The sequence below is a fragment of the Ornithorhynchus anatinus genome, chromosome 1 (assembly GCF_004115215.2).
Source record: "Ornithorhynchus anatinus isolate Pmale09 chromosome 1, mOrnAna1.pri.v4, whole genome shotgun sequence".
Classification (NCBI taxonomy): Eukaryota; Metazoa; Chordata; class Mammalia; order Monotremata; family Ornithorhynchidae; genus Ornithorhynchus; species Ornithorhynchus anatinus.
In genome coordinates, this window is record NC_041728.1 from 11,045,204 (window position 1) to 11,064,444 (window position 19,241).

The window sequence follows — 19,241 nt, forward strand, 5'->3', positions numbered from 1 at the left end:
TTCAAGCTAATAATCCAAAGTCACAGATAATCAACAGAACATGCAAATTAGGGACTGATTCATAGCAATGCATTATTAAAGTTTCCCTAATTTGCATTTCAGTAGAAAACATTGCAATTTCTTTTATTACAGACAGAAGGGATACTCCTTCAGGCTCAAAGTAGTCTGAAAAACTTTCCAAACAGTTCCGTATGGGGGGTAGAATTGGAGCAAAATGCTGGAAGTGATTATTTTGTTTTTCACCATCTTTCTTTTCTCCTACAGGCATCTGGTAGAGGTGTTAATGTAATCTGACTTTGGACAGACCGAGGGGTGGTATGGAAGAAGACATCTGGTTATTCCACAGAATGGATAACCAACCCCCTCAGAATCAAGATAATTCCCCCTCTGCACTGGAAAAAACATAATGACTTAATCAAAAGGAGAATGGATGTAATAAAAACTGTTCTGGCCAACATTACAACATTCCTATGAAGCAACAGAGTTCTGAATTAGTGCACTGCGGGGTCAGATCTCTGAATCGAACACACTCATCCTTCGCCTTCAACGAATCTAATGATTTTCTGGGTTGCCACTTCAGTATTTAAGGATGGAATGGGGAATCTTGGTCCCGCTCACTATAAGGTTCAGTCGCATAATGACCCTCCGTGAGGCAAGTTGCCACCTGGCCTTGCCACTGCCCTCTTGATGCCGTTACCCGTGTGTTCCACAGGGCCGGGGGTATGCCTTCATTCCCCCAATCCTTCTCTCCTCCGCATTTGCTCCCTTTATTCACCCTACCCTCGGCCCCACAGCACTTATGTACGTGTCCGTCACTCATTTTAATGTTTCCCCCGGTAGAATCTACACTTTTTTTCGGACGGCATTTGTTAAGCGTTTACTATGTGTCAAATGCTGTTCTAAGCACTGGGGTAGGTACACGTTCATTGGCTTGGACAAAATCCGTCTCGCATGGGGCTCACAGTTTAAGGAGGGAGAATAGATATTGGAACCTCATTTTACAGTTGAGGAAACTGAAGCACAGAGAAGTTAAGTGACTTGCCGGGTTCACACAGCAAGGATTAGAACCCAGATCCTCTGACTCCCAGATCCATGCTCTTTCCACTAGGCTATGAGGCTTCCTCGCGGGCAGGAAACAAGTCTATCAACTCTCTTATACTGTACTCTCCCAAGTGCTTAGTACAGTGCTCTGAACACGGTAAGCGCTCAATAAATACCACTGATATCTTCAAACCCTACCCCCATATAAGGGTCCTTATAAAGTGGTTGCTCTAAACTCCCTGAGGCAGAGATCATGTCACCTTCCTCTATTATACCCTCCGCCATGCTTGGTACAGTGTTCCGCACACAGTAAGTGCTCAAAAAAAGCCACTAACTGATGGTTGTACTTGCTCTATCGTACTCTCCCAAGAGTTATGTACAGTGCTCTGTGCCCTGTAAGTGTTCAATAAAGACCTTCAGTTGATCACTGCACTTACTCTGTCAAGCCAATAAGGGGACGTCTGAAATGTAGAGGAGCCAAAGTTTTCCCCTGTAGAGGGTGAGGGATAAGGGTGTGGTAGATTTAAACCCAAATACAGGACAAAGGGTTGCGTAAAATTAGCTGCTTCTTTTCTTAACCAATTTGCGGCTAGATCTGTGTTCTGCCAGTCTTCTTCCATCACTCTTGCTTTTGTCTTATTGGGGATCAGATTAATCGTAGGCCTGCCTTCTTGGTGCAGCAAGAAATCAACATCCCGGGTCCAGGCTTCCACGCGATTGCTACGGAGAAAAAGGGAGATATATTGGGAAGGGTTTTTTTTTCCGTCTCTTGGAAAGATCAAACTCTCTTTACAAACCAAAGTATCCTTTGTTGGTTCTTTGAAAGCTGCTTTAGAAATTTTGCTCTAGAGAAAACAGGATGGCCTGACTGGGATGATGATAATGATAGCGATGGTGGTGGTGGTGAGGAGAGCCTTGGGCAAGTCACTTAACTTCTCTGGGCCTCAGTTACCTCATCTGTAAAGTGGGGATAAAGAGTGTGAGTCCTATATGGGTTAGGGACAGTGTCCAACCTGATTACCTTGTATCTCTACTCCAGCGTTTAGAACAGTGCTTGGCATGTAGTAAGTGCTTAACAAGTACCATAATTACTATTATTATTATTATTACAATGCCATTACTTAGACCAAAGGCCTACCCAATCCAGTGTCTTGTCTCTGTGCAGGGAGAAAAACACAAGTCAGGTGATATTAGATAGTTGCCAAACTTTCTGTAAATCAAGAGGTACGGGAGATGAGTTTTGAACATATCTTGAGTATAAGGATGTAGAATCATTTCCCTTCTTCCCATCTGTATATGCAATCTACTCCACACTCAATCTATTTTTAAAGTTCTCTGTTACGCACTCCGAGACTCTGAGGGGGAAAAGCCTCACCCAAATTCAGAATTGTTCCAAAGACTCTAAGCGTTTTAATAGGTGAATTGCATAATTCCTACTTTAAGTACTCGATCATAACTCTGCATTTTTATTGCTTTAAGTTTACTCGCTTCTTCAGGGTAGAAGTGTTACATCTTTATTTCTAGACCATTTAAAAGCTGACTGGTTGAAGCGTGGCAATTTATCCTCTAAAAGACTTCTAATCTAAAATTTTAGCAGAGCCTTGATCGGTATCAACACCATATGCAGGGGTGTATGAAGAGCACCGAATTAGGATCTGGGTAAACAACAGAAGAATGAAAAGAAAGGAGTCCTGCTTCATACTCTAATGGATATCTGTAGCTGTGGTAAATGTCCACTTCCAAGAAAAAGTCTGGGTCTTGGTCTTGTTCTTGAACCTTCAAATTGCTGCACGGGCAAGGCGACAGAACTATCAGGCCTGGGTAGACCACAGGCTAAGAGAAAGATGACCTGCTTTGTGACACCACTGGGGGATTCATGGCTATCAGTCAATCAGTGGTATTTATTGAGTGCTTACTGTGCGTAGAGACTCGTACTAAGTGTGTGGGCCAACGGACAATTCCTCTCCCTTCTTTCAAAGCCTTATTGAAGATACATCTCCTCCAAGAGGCCCTCCCTGACTAAGCCCTTCTGCATCACCCTGATTTGTTTCCTTTATTTATCACCCCAACTCCCAGCCCCACAGCACTAGGTATTCCTCTCTCTACCCTCTAGACTGTAAGCTTGGGGTGGGCAGGGAATTTGTCTCCTATATTGTTATATTGCAGTCTCCCAAGTGCTTGGTATAGCGCTCTGCTCACAGTAAGCACTCTATAAATACAACTGATTGATTGATATAAGTAGATGTTATTCCTCACTCAAGGAGCTTACAATTTAGTGGGGGGCTACCCCTTGTAATTGACCACATAGTGACCTCCTTTTCTCAGGTCCAAAGAAATAAAAGCAAAGAGAAACAGGCTGAGGATATAGCCCTCTCAACATTCTGAAGAGAGAGCAAAAATCCCTAAATTGTCAGAAACATTAAGGGTAGGAGACTTCAAAGTGGAGCTACTGGTCCTAATCCACAGCCAGAACAATTTTCTAAAGTATAGCAATAAACATTCCCCTTCATGCCATATTTAGTCCACAGTGACTGGTCCACAGAGGAAGACAACCCAAAACATTATTTGCTGGAACCTGCAAATTACAGTCATGATGTTTTCCCATTAAATTAAAATGGAAATGAAAAAAGGGATTCAGTATTAAATATTGATGTTTGTTAAATGAAGGTGGGACTGCAGAGAGATCATATTTCCTTCTCTAACAGATGGGCTCCCCATAATAGTAGGCTTGGAAAATAAGTGTTAAGTTATAGATTTGGAATATCAATGTTCGGAAGGTCTTGGGCTGAAACTGGTAGCTAAGTACACAGGCTGCGTATATCTCTGGGAATATAAAATTTCCATGAAGTGAACGTGTCATCTATGCACTTAGATCTGTACCCTTTAAACACTTGCAAGTCACCCCACTCTCAACCCCACAGCACTTATGTACAAATCCATAAGTCATTCATTTATATCAACGTCTACCTCCCCGTCTAGAATGCAAGCTCCTTATGGGGTGGGGATGTGTCTACCAACTCTGTTGTGTTGTTTTCCCCCTGGTGCTTACAAGAGTGCTCCGCACACAGGAATCAATGGTATTTATTGAGTGCACTGTACTAAGCGCTTGGGAGAATTGGGAGGGACGTTCCCTGCTTGTAATGAACTTACAGTAAAAAGTCAATAAATAATATCGATTGTCTGAATGCAGTCGTGAGGAAAAATTAATCACCCAGAAGATCATCAGAAGTCCCTCAATTCCAGGTCGACCCATCTGTTTTATTGGATTGTTCTTACATTCCTGTCCAACTCTGGGCCGAGTAGGTGAACTCCTAGGCATCTTGAGGCATCCATAAACGTGACCGACCTTTCATGTCCCAGATGGGAAAGTGCCTTTGTTCTATGCTTTGTAAATGGTTCAGAAGGCAATGAGTTTGCGTACTTGGAATTTCTTCCGTAAGATTTTGCTTTTTCACTTGTAACTCCACTAGGTGATTTTCAAATATGAATAGATGGCGTAAAAAAGCCGTTAAGATTCTTCCTTCTGGTGGTTCGGATGGATATTTACTAGCCTGATCTGATAAACTGATCTGAGACCTTGTACAATCTCACCTCATTTCCTCCACCCCAGAGATGCTGGTGCCGAACAAGAGACACCCTAGAGCAAGATACCAATTAAAATGACGCCAATGTTACAGTACCGAATTCCAGGGCTGACTGCAAGAGTCAAAGTAAATCTGATCTTCAAGTTGCTAAATTTCCTTGTCTGCATAAACATCTATTTTTTAATGTTAAATCCATACTTATGAAGAAATGACTCAGAACATGCATACCAATCCTCTTTTGCAAAAAAATATACATGGCCAAGTTTTGATTAGAGTATATCACATCAACAGTAGTTTGCTATAGTCTGCAAAACACCTACCATCTACAGAACGCTGGAACAAGCTCTTGGGAGAGTACACTAGAGTAGAATATATAATACTAATAATAATGGTATTTGGAAAGTGCTTACTATGTGTCAAGCACCGTTCTAAGCACTCTGGCAGATATAAGCTAATCAGGTTGGACACAGTCCCTGACCCACATGGGGCTCACAGTCTTAATCCCCATTTGACAGATGAGGTAACTGAGGCACAGTGAGGTGACTGCCCATGGTCACAAAGCGGACAACTGGTGGAGCCAGGATTAGAACCCATGTCCTGCTGACACCCAGGCCCATATTCTATCCACTGGGCCATGATGCTTCCCATAATACATGGTTCCTGACCTCAAGGACATTACAGACTGAGGAGACAGGCAAAGAGAAAGTATTTTCAAATTGTGGGTGCTGGATGGAGAAAAAAGATACACCAGGATAGCAAGAACATAGAAAAAAAGAATAAGAATTGTAGGCATATCCATAAGTGCTAAATATGGCAGATAATAAGGATGGCATTTAAGCGCTTACTACGTGCTGAGGAAGATACAAGGTAATCAGGGTGACCCACATAGGGCTCACAGGCTTCATCCCCATTTTACAGTTGAGGGAACTGAGGCCCAGAGAAGTTAAGTGACTTCCCCAAAGTCGCACAGCTGACAAGTGGCAGAAACAGGATTAGAACCCACGACCGCTGACTCCCACGCCTGGGCTCTTCCCACTAAGCCATCCCCCTTCTCCAAACGGAGAAGATGGGCTGACATGCCTTGAAGTGGTAGATATTAAATCATGGAAAACTTCCTGGAGGAGATGGAATTTCAGGAAGGCTTTTTATAGTGGGGACAGCTGTGTTCCAGTGGATTTTAAGGTGGAGGGCTTGGTTAGAAGGGTTTGAACAATGGGCAGATGGTGGGGCAGTCTTAAGCAAGGCACTGCAGAAGAGTTAACTTGAGAGGTTTGGGAGTAGTTTTGGAGAAGGTCCAGATTTTAAAAAAATTAGAGCAACATGACACCAGCCCTCAATCAGCTACGGTCACAGGGGAGAACAACACTACAAATGAAATGAAGAATTAAATCCAAACCCCCATTTTACCCATTAGTTTCCACAACTTTATCCTTTAAGGTGATGTATTAGACAATCCCAGGTTTTATGCACATGGATAAGATCAAGAGACCAAGACAGAAAACCGATTTTCATCTGTTACTGCAGTTATAAAATGAATACAAAAAGATTTGACCTAACTACACCATTCATTCTTATTTTGGTCGTTACGCTTGCCTTGTATATTGTCTTTTCTAATGCCGTCGAGTCGTTTTCGACCCATAGCGACACCACAGACACATCTCTCCCAGATCGCCCCGCTCTCCATCCGCGATCGTTGTGGTAGTGGATCCGGAGAGTTTTCTTGGTAAAAATCCGCAAGTGGTTTACCACCGCCTCCTTCCACGCAGTAAACTCGAGTCACCGCCCTCGACTCTCTCCCGTGCCGCTGCTGCCCAGCATGGGTTTGTTTTCGTTCATTCAATAGTATTTATTGAGTGCTTACTATGTGTAGAGCACTGTACTAAGTCCTTGGAATGTACAAATCGTGACAGATAGAGACAGTCCCTGCCGTTTGACGGGCTTACAGTCTAATCGGGGGAGATGGACAGACGAGAACAATGGCAATAAATAGAATCAAGGGGATGTTTGACTTGTGGCAGATTGCCTTCCATTCGCTAGCCACTGGCCAAGCTAGGAATGGAATGGGTAGGCTTCTGCTTGACTCTCCCTCCCGTAGCCGAGACTGGAGAATACTGGAAACCCTCTAGGTGCGACCCTGATAGGGCGTCTTGTATGTTGTATGTTGTAGAGAAGCAGCGTGGCTCAGTGGAAAGAGCATGGGCTTTGGAGTCAGGGCTCATGAGTTCGAATCCCAGCTCTGCCACTTGTCGGCTGTGTGACTGTGGGCAAGTCACTTAACTTCTCTGTGCCTCAGATCCCTCATCTGTAAAATGGGGATTAAGACTGTGAGCCCCACATGGGACAACCTGATTCCCCTATGTCTACCCCTGCGCTTAGAACAGTGCTCGGCACATAGTAAGCGCTTAACAAATACCAACGCCAGTTCCGCCACTTGTCCGCTGTTGGAGCTTGGGCAGGTCACTTAACTTCTCTGAGCCTCAGTTCCCTCATCTGTAAAATGGGGATTAACGTTGTGAGCCCCACGTGGGACCTGTGACCTTCTGACTCCCAGGCCCGAGCTCTAACCCCTACACCAGTTCCTCCAGGTAGTAAGTTCCAGTGAGGTCACCCTGAGCTAAATATTTCAGCAAGTCTCCACTCCCTTCCTATGCTTCTGTTATATTATCATACTGTACTCTCCTAAGCGCTTAGTACAGATGTCTGCACACAGTAAGCGCTCAATAAATGCCTGACTCGCCCAGATAGAGGGCCCCGTTCCTTTCTTACCTAATGGAGTGATGGCCTGAGGTATAGTCCAGTTTCCCAAACTTCTGGGTACGGTAGCCCTGTTGTTGCATAAGGTCCATCCAGGTGGTGTGATTCGGATCGAGGCCCTTGAAATTATTCCAAGATTCAGTTAAATGAGTGAAGAGGCCACTCCACATTGCTGGGGAAGAAAACAACAAAAAAAGCCCAAGAAGGGATCTGGAGTAGGAATTTCTAAAATTGTTCACTCATCGGTATTCCCCAAGTGCCTATTATTCATTCAATCGCACTTATTGAGCGCTTACTGTGTGTTTCTTCCCACGGGTTCTCAGTTCCAAAGCCTCTGTGATTGGACCGAGGCTCGGCCATCATTATCGGAAGGAGTCCCATCACCCCTCGTACGCAGAGTGCTCCACCAGGGATATTTCGGAGCACAGAGTGAGAGTAAGTACTATCCCTGCCTTCAAGGAGCTTAAAATCTAATGGGGCAGACAGACAGGCATAAATTATATATAAAGCAGAGGGAAAGCCTACAGACAACTGGCAACAAGAAAAGGTGACAAAAGAAAAGTTATCTAAATAGGAAGACGGGCTGACAGGATCATTCATTCATTCAATAGTATTTATTGAGCACTTAATATGTGCAGAGCACTGTACTGAGTGCTTGGAATGTACAAATTGGCAAAAGATGGAGACAGCCCCGCCCACTGACGGGCTTACACTAAGTGAGCAGGAGGGCCGGGGAAATGGGTTATAGCCACCGTAGAAGCTTTAAACATCCTGGAAGCCTTAAGGTCACACAAACACACACAAAAAAACCTTCCTCCTGTCACTGATCATTTTTAAAGCTAAAAGATCCCCCAGGAGATTTTGGAAAAGCTTTTGCCTTGCCTTACCATTTCAGGGGTACTTCAGAGGAATGGGGGGTGGGTATATCCCCAGTGTATCAGCCATCGCCTGCCTTGCTCGACTTTCGAAAGCCCCTGCTTCTGTTCCCCTTCACCATGTTCCTGATTTTTGAGTTAGAGGCCTGGGTGGTCGGGGCAGGTTTTAGGGGCAAGGGATGGTCGGGACTGGGGGAAGGGGAGAGGGAGAAGATTTGGTATTATAATCACATGAATCCTCATAAGCAGAGGAAAACAGACAAATCGGACCAGGGCCTTGGTGGGTGGACATGCCATAAGCTAGCATCTGGGCTACAGAGTGCCGATACCTGCCTCCTATTGCTTAGCACCTCAAATACTTCAGAAATGGCTCATTTTCATTCCAAGACAGCCATAAAATATTTCCCACCTAATCTAATGTCATAAAAGCTAGGGAAGCAGTATTAGACTGTAAGCCCGTCAAAGGGCAGGGACTGTCTCTGTTGCCGATTTGTACATTCCAAGCGCTTAGTACAGTGCTCTGCACATAGTAAGCGCTCAACAAATACTATTGAATGAATGGTAAGAGTCTGGGACTGGAAGTCAGTCGACTGGGGTTTTACTGCCATTAGCCAGCTGGGAAACCTTAGGCAAGTCACTTAACCTCTCTGGCCTCAGATTCCTCATCTGTAAAATGGGGATAAAATAGCTAAAGTCCTTATATCTACCCTAGCACTTTTAGCACACAGAGAAGCAGCATGGTCTAGTGGACAAAACACAGGCCTGGGAGACAGAAGGACCTGGGTTATATTCCCGAATCTGCCATTTATCTGCTGTGTGACCCTGGCAAGTCACTTCACTTCTCTGTGCCTCAGTTCCCTCATCTGTAAAATGGGGATTAATATTGAAAGCCCCATGTGAGACATGGACTGTGTCCAACCTGATTAGCTTGTATCTACCCCAGGGCCTGGCACATAATAAGCACCTACCAAATACCATAAAAAAACCTAAAAAAAAAAAATAAGAAATGCTCGATAAGGGCCAGAGTTGAATATCAAACTGTTTGATGTTTCAAAGCCCACGGAGCTTATGAAAGACACCATATATTGGAGAAGGGACTTTCATCTACTCCACTTTGATTACTGCTAGACATGACGAGTATAACTATGTCTGTCGGACAGATAGCAGAATCGGGATGAAGATGGAAGAGAACCATTCCAGAATGACGGGGGTAAAGAAGGAGCGGATAAGTACACAACTTGAGAGAGAATTAGCTAGATGACGCTTGTCAGTGCTATGGTCTAAATCCACCCTGCACCTTTTGAAGTGTGCTTATCACCAACGTCAATTCATTATTCTACTGTCATCATACCTGCTCGCGATGGACAGCAGATCGGGGAGTTTGTATACGCATTGAGGAAGAGGGTGCCGTGTCTTTTCATAAAATTTATAAAAGGAAGCGTCACCGTCTGATTTTCTGGATGAAATGAGAGCCTTCCATCCTGGAATCAAAGATGAGGCTGATTAAAGAACTGGCATGATGAAAGGTGAAGCACATTTTCCCCGACAGCACTCCTGGCAATGATCGATGACTTGGAGCATTTGAAATAATCAAAGCAACAAATCTCTTAGGTAGCAGTGCAATTGACTTCATTTTACTGAGAAACAAACAGGCCCAGAGAGGTTGGAACTTAGTCAAATTCACTCAATAATGCATAAAAGCCAACATTCAACTTCAAAACTAACAGCCTTTCCCATTACATAACTATTTGAATACACTTACGTCAGGAAAATATATTTCTATAAAGAAAAGGATGAAGGGGATACAGGAGCTTTAGAAAGGGATGAATCTTCTCCAATTCTACAGAGTAGCTATCGTATTCATAAAAATGCATACGCAGACAAACTTTAGCAGCCTCAAGAAAGCACTTTTACTAAAAACAGATTCTTTCTCTGTCCAGGAGTATACACATCCCCACAATGGAAGGGAGGATATTCTTAGAGTTCAAGATATTTATTGGAGTTTTAGATTCTGGGAGAGATGAGTTTACTTATTGAAACTCCAGGTGAGTTTCTCCTCTGGAGGAACATTTTCCCATCTGTGGACACCCTAATGGTGCATAGGGTAGGAAATTTGTTTCATCTAAGTCTATTTTAGGGATGAAGAGACTTAGAATGAAGACAAATAAACATGTTTATGTGTGTGTATGTGTCTGTGTGCTCTGACTGGGAGAGCAGGAAGATGGGAGCGGCAGGAGCTAGTCAGAATCGGATGAGGGGGTGAAGAGAATGTAGACAAACTGAGAAGAGACGGAAGGCTGATGGTCTGAGAACTTGGTGCCATCAGCCCAGCTAGAGGACAGAGGAGCAACAATCAATCAATCGTGTACTGAGCTCTTACTACCTGCAGAGCACTGTACTAAGTGTTTGGGAGAGCACACTATACCAGTTTGATAGATTGTTCCCTGCCCACAAGGAGCTTACAGTGTACAGGAGACAGAATCTGGAAAGAGAGGGTCCAGTGAAAGAGGAAGCTCCTCAAGGGTCAGTTTTTGGTCTCCTTCTGTTCTCCATCTATACTCATTCCCTGGGTGAACTCATTCGTTCCCATAGCTTCAACCCTCATCTCTACGCAGATGACACCCAAATCTACAACTCCTCCCCCGTTCTCTCTTCATCCCTCCAGGCTTGTATTTCCTCCTGCCTTGAGGACATCTCCACCTGGATGTCCGCCCGCCACCTAAAACTCAACATGTCTAAGACTGAGCTCCTTACCTTCCCTCCCAAACCCTGTCCTCTCCCTGACTTTCCCATCACTGTGGAAGGCACTATCATCCTTCCCGTCTCACAAGTCCGCAACCTTGGTGTCATCCTTGACTCTGCTCTCTCATTCATCCCACACATCCAATCCGTCACCAAAACCTGCCGCTCTCACCTTCAAAATATCGCCAAGATTCACCCTTTCCTCTCCATCCGACCTGCTTTCTTGCTGGCACGAGCTCTCAAAATATCCCAACTGGATTATTGCATCAGCCTCCTCTCTGATCTCCCAATCTCCTGTCTCTCCCACGCTTCAGTCTATACTTCATTCCCCTGGCCGGATGATCGTCCTACAGAAACACTCTGGGCATGTCACTCCCTTCCTCAAAAACCTCCAGTGGCTGCCCATCAACCTTCACACGAAGCAAAAACTCCTCTCTTGGCTTCAAAGCTGTCCATCCCCTTGCCCCCTCCTACCTCACCTCCCTTCTCTCCTTCTCTCCTTCTCCAGCCCAGCTCACACGCTCCGCTCCTCTGCCGTTGACCTCCTCACTGGGCCACGTTCTCACCTGTCCCGCCATTGACATCTGGCCCACGTCCTACCGCTGCCCTGGATCGCCCTCCCTCCTCACATCCGTCAAGCTGGCTCACTTCCTCCCTTCAAAGCCCTACTGAAAGCTCACCTCCTCCAGGAGGCCTTCCCAGCCTGAGCCCCCCTTTTCCTCTGTTCCTCCTCCCGTCCCCATCGCCCCTACTCCCTCCCTCTGCTCTATTCCCTCCCTGCCCCACAGCACTTGTGTATATACATACATATTTATTATTCTATTTTATTAATGGTGTGTATATATCTATAATTCTATTTATTTATTCTGATCCTATTGATGCCTGTCTACTCGTTTTGTTGTCTGTCTCCGCACTGCTAGACCGTGGGCCCGTTGTTGGGTGGGGACTGTCTCTTATCTGTTGCTGAATTGTACTTTCCAAGCGCTTAGTACAGTGCTCTGCACACAGTAAGCGCTCAATAAATACGATTGAATGGATGAGTGAATGAACAGGAAGCAGACGCAGGAAATGCTCTGAGGGCAGGAGCAGGGATTCTGGGGTACAGATCAGCTACTTCTGCTTTCTCTACACACTGTACCTTACAGTGCAGCACTGTATTTTCTAGGTGATTATTTTTAACTTTATGTGACATATTGTGACTATTGGTTCCACCTTACCTCATCTCGACTTAAGGCACAGTTTCAAAAACCAAAAGGGGTGGTAAATCTGAGGACTTCCTATAATTGCACATCCTTATATTGTACTCTACCGAGTGGTTAGTACAGTGCTCTGCACCCAAGAAGCACTCAATAAATGAATGATCCTCCACTTTGGTTAATCTGGACAGACCAAACATTGTTTAAGAAAAGAGTATTTCATACTCCTTCCCATGGTAATAGGTTCTAGGAAGACTCTGAAAGTCAAAATATAAGTTAAGATGAATCTGATATATTTACGACAACGATGAGAAGCAGCATGGCCTAGTGGATAGAGCACGGGCCTGGGAACCAGTAGGAACTGGGTTCTAATCCTGACTCTGCCACTTATCTGCTGTGTGACCTTATCACTGCGTGCCTCAGTTACCTCATTTGTAGAAGGGGGAATATGACCGTGAATCCCATGTGGGACATGATTTGCTTGTATCTACTCTAGTGCTTAGTACAATGCCTGACACATAGTAAGCGCTTAACAAATGACAAAAAAAAGAGAGAAAAACAAAGCTAAAGAGTGCTTTATTTATTTGACAAACTGAATTAAGTTGCTGTGGGGCAGGATCAGCAATTAATGTTTCAAAAATTTCACTGGGAGATGCTTAAAATGACAAGGATATTATCAATATATAAAAAAAGTGCTTGCGCAGTAATGAAAAGTGAATTGCCCAACGTGACGTGTCCCTGCGGATGTCTGAAACTTCGTCAGTTCAATAGCAGAATCAATTTCAATAAATCGATCGATCGTATTTATTGAATGCTTACTGTGTGCAAACACTGTACTAAGCGCTCGGGAGAGACCATTATAACATCAGACACATTCCCTGCCCACAATGAGCTCACAATCTAGAGATGAGCTCACACTAGTAATTCAAAGATGCTGTCACCTAATCGATAACGACAAAACTCAAAAGATCTTAGTAATGATAATAGTAATAGTGATGACAATTATGGTATTTGTTAAGTGCTTCCTATGTGCTGTACTAAGCACTGGGGTACACAGGAGGGAGAACAGGCAGTGAACCCCATTCTGCAGATGAGTTAACTGGGAAACAGAGAAGGGATGTAATTTGCCTAAAATCCCACAGCAGACAAATGGCAGCATGGTCTAGTGGCAAGAGAACAGGCTCAGGAGTCAGAGGGTGTGGGTTCTAATCCTGACTCCGCCACTTGTCTATGTGACCTTGGGCAAGTCACTTCACTTCTCTGTGCCTCAGTTATCTCATCTGTAAAATGGGGCTTAAGACTGTGAGCCCCAACTGGGCTAGATGACCCAATTACCTTGTCTCTACACCCTACTTTATAGAACACTGAGTGGCACATAGTAAGCGCTTACCAAATACCATTATTATTATTACTATTATTATCATTAGAGCCGGTATTAGAACCCAGGTCCTCCGACTCCCAGGGTCTTTCGCCTAAACCTTGCTGGTTCGGTGTAATCCTGCTTGGAGTTTAGCACTTTGAGTTTAAGCATGGTTTAGTGGAAAGAGCACAGGCTTAGGAGTCTGAGGTTGTGGATTCTAATCCCAACTCTGCCACTTTCAGCTCTGTGACTTTGGCCACTTAACATCACTTAAGTTAGAAGAAATTAAGAAGTCACTTCACTTCTCTTTGCCTCAATTACCTCCTCTGGAAAATGGGGCTTAACACCGTGGGCCCTACGTGGGAAACCTGATTAGCTTGTATCTCCCCCAGTGCTTAGAACAGTGCTTGGCACATAGTAAGTGCTTAACAAATAACAACGGTATCTGTTAAATGCTTACTATGTGTCAAGCACTGTTCTAAGCGCTGGGGGAGATACAAGGTTATCACGTTGTCCCTGGTGAGGCTCACAGTCTTCATCCCCATTTTATAGATGAGGTCACTGAGGCATAGAGAAGTTTAGTGACTTGCCCAAAGTCCCACAGCTGACAATAATAATGTTGGTATTTGTTAAAGGCTTACTATGTGCACAGCACTGTTCTAAGCGCTGGGGTAGATATAGGGTAATCAGGTTGTCCCATGTGAAGCTCACAGTCTTAATCCCCATTTTACAGATGAGCTGAGGCCCAGAGAAGTGAAGTGACTTGCCCAGAGTCTCACAGCTGACAAGTGGCAGGGCCGGCCTCCGAACCCATGACCTCGACTCCCAAGCCGGTGCTCTTTCCATTGAGACATGCTGCTTCCCTAATGGTGGTATTTGTTAGGTGCTTACTATACACAATGCACTGTTCTAAGCGCTGGAGAGGGATAGAAGGTGATCAGGTTAGCCCAGGTGGGCTCACACTCTTCCTCCCCGTTTGAGAGGGGAGGTCACCGAGGCCCAGAGAAGTGAGGCTGCCCAAAGTCATTCATTCATTCAATAGTATTTATTGAGGGCTTACTATGTGCAGAGCACTGGACTAAGCGCTTGGAATAGACAAATCGGTAACAGATAGAGACAGTCCCTGCCCACTGACGGGCTTACACTCTAATCGGGGGAGACAGAGGGACAAAAACAATAGCAATAAGTAGAACCACACAGCTGGGATTGAAACCCACCACCCCTGACACCCAAGCCGAGGGTCTTTCCACTGAGCCACGCTGCTTCCCTAATGGTGGTAATTGTTAGGCACTTACTATGTGCAAAGCGCTGCTGTAAGTGCTGGAGAGCGATAGAAGGTGATCAGGTTATCCCAGTGGGGCTCACACTCTTCCTCCCCGTATGACAGATGAGGTCACCGAGGCCCAGAGAAGAAAAGCTGCCCAAAGTCATTCATTCATTCAATAGTATTTATTGCACGCTTACTATGTGCAAAGCACTGTACTAAGCGCTTGGAATGTACGAATCGGTAACAGATAGAGACAGTCCCTGCCCATTGATGGGTTTACAGTCTAATCGGGGGAGACAGAGGGACAAAAACAACAGCAATAAATAGAATCAAGGGGATGTATATCTCATTAAAACAATAGCAATAAATAGAATAAAGGGGATGTACATCTCATGAAAACAATAGCAATAAACATAATCAAGGGATGTACAGCTCATTGAAACAACAGCAATAAATAGAATCATGGGGATGTACATCTCATGAAAACAATAGCAATAAATAGAATCAAGGGGATGTACATCTCATGAAAACAACAGCAATTAGTGGAATCAAGGGGATGTACATCTCATGAAAACAATAGCAACAAATAGAATCAAGGTGACGGACATCTCATTAACAAAATAAATAGAATCACACAGCTGGGATTGGAACCCACGACCCCTGACTCCCCAGCCCGGGCTCTTTCCACTAAGTCGGGCTGCTTTATTCTTATTAATAAGGAGTTTAGGGAAGGGGGAGGAAGGGGAGAGGCCTAAGCGTCACCCTCCCTGGGCAGCCCCCGAGGCCGCTCAAAAGCTCAAAACTAATTCTCTCACCTCTTCAAAACCCTACTTAGAGCTCACCTCCTCCAAGAGGCCTTCCCACACTGAGCTTCCCCTTTTCTCTCTGCTCCCCCTCTACCCCCCTTCACCTCCCCTCATCTAAGCCCTCTCTTCCCCCCTTTCCCTCTGCTCCTCCCCCTCTCCCTTCCCCTCCCCCTCGGCACTGTGCTCGTCCGCTCAACTGTATATATTTTCATCACCCTATTTATTTTGTTAATGAGATGTACATCGCCTTGATTCTATTTATTTGCTATTGTTTTAATGAGATGTTCAACCCCTTGATTCTATTTATTTGCTATTGTTTTAATGAGATGTTCAACCCCTTGATTCTATTTATTTGCCGTTGTTTTAATGAGATGTTCAACCCCTTGATTCTATTTATTTGCTATTGTTTTAATGAGGTATTCAACCCCCTTGATTCTATTTATTTCTATTGTTTCTGTCTGCCTCCCCCATTTAGACTGTAAGCCCGTCAAAGGGCAGGGACTGTCTCTGTTACCGATTTATTCATTCATTCATTCAATAGTATTTATTGAGCGCTTACTAGGTGCAGAGCACTGTACTAAGCGCTTGGAATGAACAAGTCGGCAACAGATAGAGACGGTCCCTGCCCTTTGACGGGCTTACGGTCTAATCGGGGGGAACGGACAGACAAGAACAATGGCGATAAACAGAGTCAAGGGGAAGAACATCTCGTAAAAACAATACATTCCAAGCGCTCAGTCCCGTGCTCTGCACATAGTAAGCGCTCAATAAATACTATTGAATGAATGAATGAATGAATGAATGAATGAGTGAAAAGTTGGGCAAGGCGCGGCCGGCTCCCGGCATCCTCGGGGGCGGCGCACTTACCAAGGAGTCGCACGTGACCAGCACCACGTTGGGGGCCGGGGCGCTCCCGGCCCGGGGCCCTCCCCTCCGGCCGTTGGTCCGCGGGGCCGCGGCAGCGGCCTGGGCGGCCGCCAGCACCAACACCGGCGGCAGCAGCAGCAGCATGGCGGCCCCTTCCCCTCCGCCCCAGCGGCCCGTCCGCCCTCCCTCCCTTCCGGCCTCGACGCCTGGCCCCCGTGCCCTCCTTGGCGGCGGAACTACAACTCCCAGCGGCCCCCGGGAGGCTCCGCCCAATGGGAGCGCCGCTTTCCGGGGGGGCCGCGGTCACGTGGGCGGGAGAGGGGCGGGGTTGAGGCGCCCGGAGGGCAGGCGCATGCGCACTGGTGGTGGAGGCGCATGCGCACTGGTGGGGGGCGGGGAGGGGGTGCTGAGGTTGCAGCGGGGCAGGACCGGTTGGTGCAGGTGAGCTGGGTCTAGCTGGGCCGGGATTCGGGATCGGGATTCGGGATCGACATTCGGGATCGACGCCTCTTCCTCCTCCATCCCCCAGGCGTAAGTCTGGAGCCGGGGGGGAAGCCCCGGCTAGAGGAGGCCGGGAGCGGGGAGGTGATGAGTTGGCGCCTGGAGGTGTGTCAACTCTAATAATAAATTAGTATTTAATAATAATGTTGGCATTTGTTAAGCGCTTACTATGTGCTGAGCACTGATCTAAGCGCCGGGCTTGTGCACGTAGTCAGCGCTCTATAAAGACCTCCCTTTATGGCTCAGTGGAAAGAGCCCGGGCTTGGGAGGCAGAGGTCATGGGTTCGAATCCCGGCTCGGCCACTTAATAATAATGTTGGTATTTGTTAAGCGCTCACTATGTGCAGAGCACTGTTCTAAGCGCTGGGGGAGATACAGGGTCATAGGGTTGCCCCACGTGAGGCTCACAGTTAATCCCCATTTTACAGATGAGGTAACTGAGGCACAGAGAAGTTAAGTGACTTGCCCAAGGTCACACAGCTGCCAAGTGGCAGATCCGGGATTCGAACCCATGACCTCTGACTCCCGAGCCCGGGCTCTTGCCACTGAGCCACGCTGCACTTGGCAGCTGGGTGACTGTGGGCAAGTCACTTCGCTTCTCGGTGCCTCAGTGACCTCATCTGGAAAATGGGGATGGAGACTGTGAGCCCCACGTGGGGCAACCTGATTCCCCTGTGTCTACCCCAGCGCTTAGAACAGTGCTCGGCACATAGTAAGCGCTTAACAAATACCAACACTGTTAAGCCCCCTCCCTTCCCCTCCGCACTGCACTCCTCTGCTTATTTGCGTATATTTTTATTACCCTATTTATTTTGCTAATGAGATGTACATCCCCTTGATTCTATTTGTTGCTATTGCTCTTGTCTGTCCGTCTCCCCCGATTAGACTGTAAACCCGTCAAAGGGCAGGGACTGTCTCTATCTGTTACGGATTTGTCCATTCCAAGCGCTTAGTACAGTGCTGTGCACATAGTAAGCGCGCAATAAATGCTATTGAATGAATGAATGAATGACGATTGAATGAATACGGGACAATCAGGTTGTCCCACGTGAGGCTCACAGTCTTCATCCCCATTTTAAAATAAAAAAAAAAAAGTGGTGGTATTTGTTAAGCAGCGTGGAAAGAGCCCGGCCTTGGGAGTCAAAGGTGGGTTCGAATTCCGGCTCTGCCACTTGTCAGCTGTGTGACTATGGGCAGGTCACTTAACTTCTCTGTGCCTCACTTACCTCATCTGTAAAATGGGGATTAACTGTGAGTCTCACGTGAGACAACCTGATTCCCCAGCGCTTAGAACGAACAGTGCTCTGCACATAGTAAGCGCTTAACAAATGCCAACATTATTACTATTAAGCGTTTCTATGTGCCAAGCACTGTTCTAAGCGCTGGGGGTTACAAGGTGAACAGTTTGTCCCACATGGGGCTCACAGTCTTAATCCCCGTTTTACAGATGAGGGAACTGAGGCCCAGAGAAGTGAAGTGACTTGCCCAAAGTCACACAGCTGGCAAATGGAGGAGGCGGGATTAGAATCCACGATCTCTGACTACCAAGCCCGGGCTCTTTCCACTGAGCCACGCTGGTTCTCTACAGAGGTCAGTGAGGCACCGAGAAGTTAAATGACTTGCCCAAAGTCACCCAGCTGACAGGCGACGGAGCCGGGATTAATAATAATGTTGGTATTTGTTAAGCGCTTACTATGTGCAGAGCACTGTTCTAAGCGCTAGGGTAGATCCAAGGTAATCAGGTCGCCCCACGTGAGGCTCACAGTTAATCCCCATTTTACAGATGAGGTAACTGAGGCACAGAGAAGTTAAGTAACTTGCCCACAGTCACACAGCTGACAAGTGGCAGAGCAGGGAGTTGAACCCATGACCTCTGACTCCCAAGCCCGGGCTCTTTCCACTGAGCCACGCTGCTTCTCTATGACCTCTGACTCCTAAACCCGTGCTGTTTCCACTGAGCCACGCTGCTTCTCTGACTGTTTCTCTGACTTTTTCCCTGCTGCCCTCGTATTCTAAACTCTTCTTCTCAAGCATCCCATTGCCACAGATTTGTAAGGAAAAGCTTAAGCACTGCCACGCTTGATCAAGCAAATTGTCTTTCCAGCCCAAAATGATTTCTGGAACAATCAATTGATTATATTTATTGAGTTCTTGCTCAGTGCAGAGCACCATACTAAACACATGCCGGAGTACGAACAACAATATAACTACCGGACAAATTACCTGCCCGCGACAAGCTTACAGTCCA

The 19,241-nt window shown here is 46.0% G+C and overlaps 2 protein-coding genes and 1 non-coding gene across 8 annotated transcripts in view; 1 reads left to right on the top strand and 2 right to left on the bottom strand.

Annotated features, from left to right (window-relative positions):
• Positions 1-16,636, bottom strand: part of ARSK (arylsulfatase family member K) — a 31,921-nt gene extending 15,285 nt beyond the window's left edge. The window contains exons 1-4 of one of the 2 annotated variants that reach the window (XM_029072436.2): positions 16,493-16,636; positions 9,606-9,735; positions 7,392-7,551; positions 1,479-1,761 (exon numbers count right to left, since the gene is read on the bottom strand). In XM_029072436.2, coding sequence (XP_028928269.1) covers positions 1,479-1,761; positions 7,392-7,551; positions 9,606-9,735; positions 16,493-16,636 — 717 coding nt within the window. Of the gene's footprint in view, positions 1-1,478; positions 1,762-7,391; positions 7,552-9,605; positions 9,736-16,492 lie in introns of those variants that run through there. The other variant, XM_029072442.2, reaches the window with a different exon arrangement.
• Positions 6,633-6,769, bottom strand: LOC114817724. The gene has a single exon (XR_003765587.1). It is a non-coding gene; the product is annotated as a small nucleolar RNA SNORA7 (small nucleolar RNA).
• A 237-nt stretch (positions 16,637-16,873) lies between the features above and the next one.
• TTC37 (tetratricopeptide repeat domain 37) overlaps positions 16,874-19,241 on the top strand; it is a 79,682-nt gene continuing 77,314 nt past the window's right edge. For 2 of the 5 annotated variants that reach the window (XM_029063424.1, XM_029063445.1), the window contains exon 1: positions 16,874-16,933. The gene's annotated coding sequence lies outside the window, so the exon portion shown is untranslated. The other 3 variants (XM_029063454.2, XM_029063430.1, XM_029063439.2) reach the window with 3 other exon arrangements.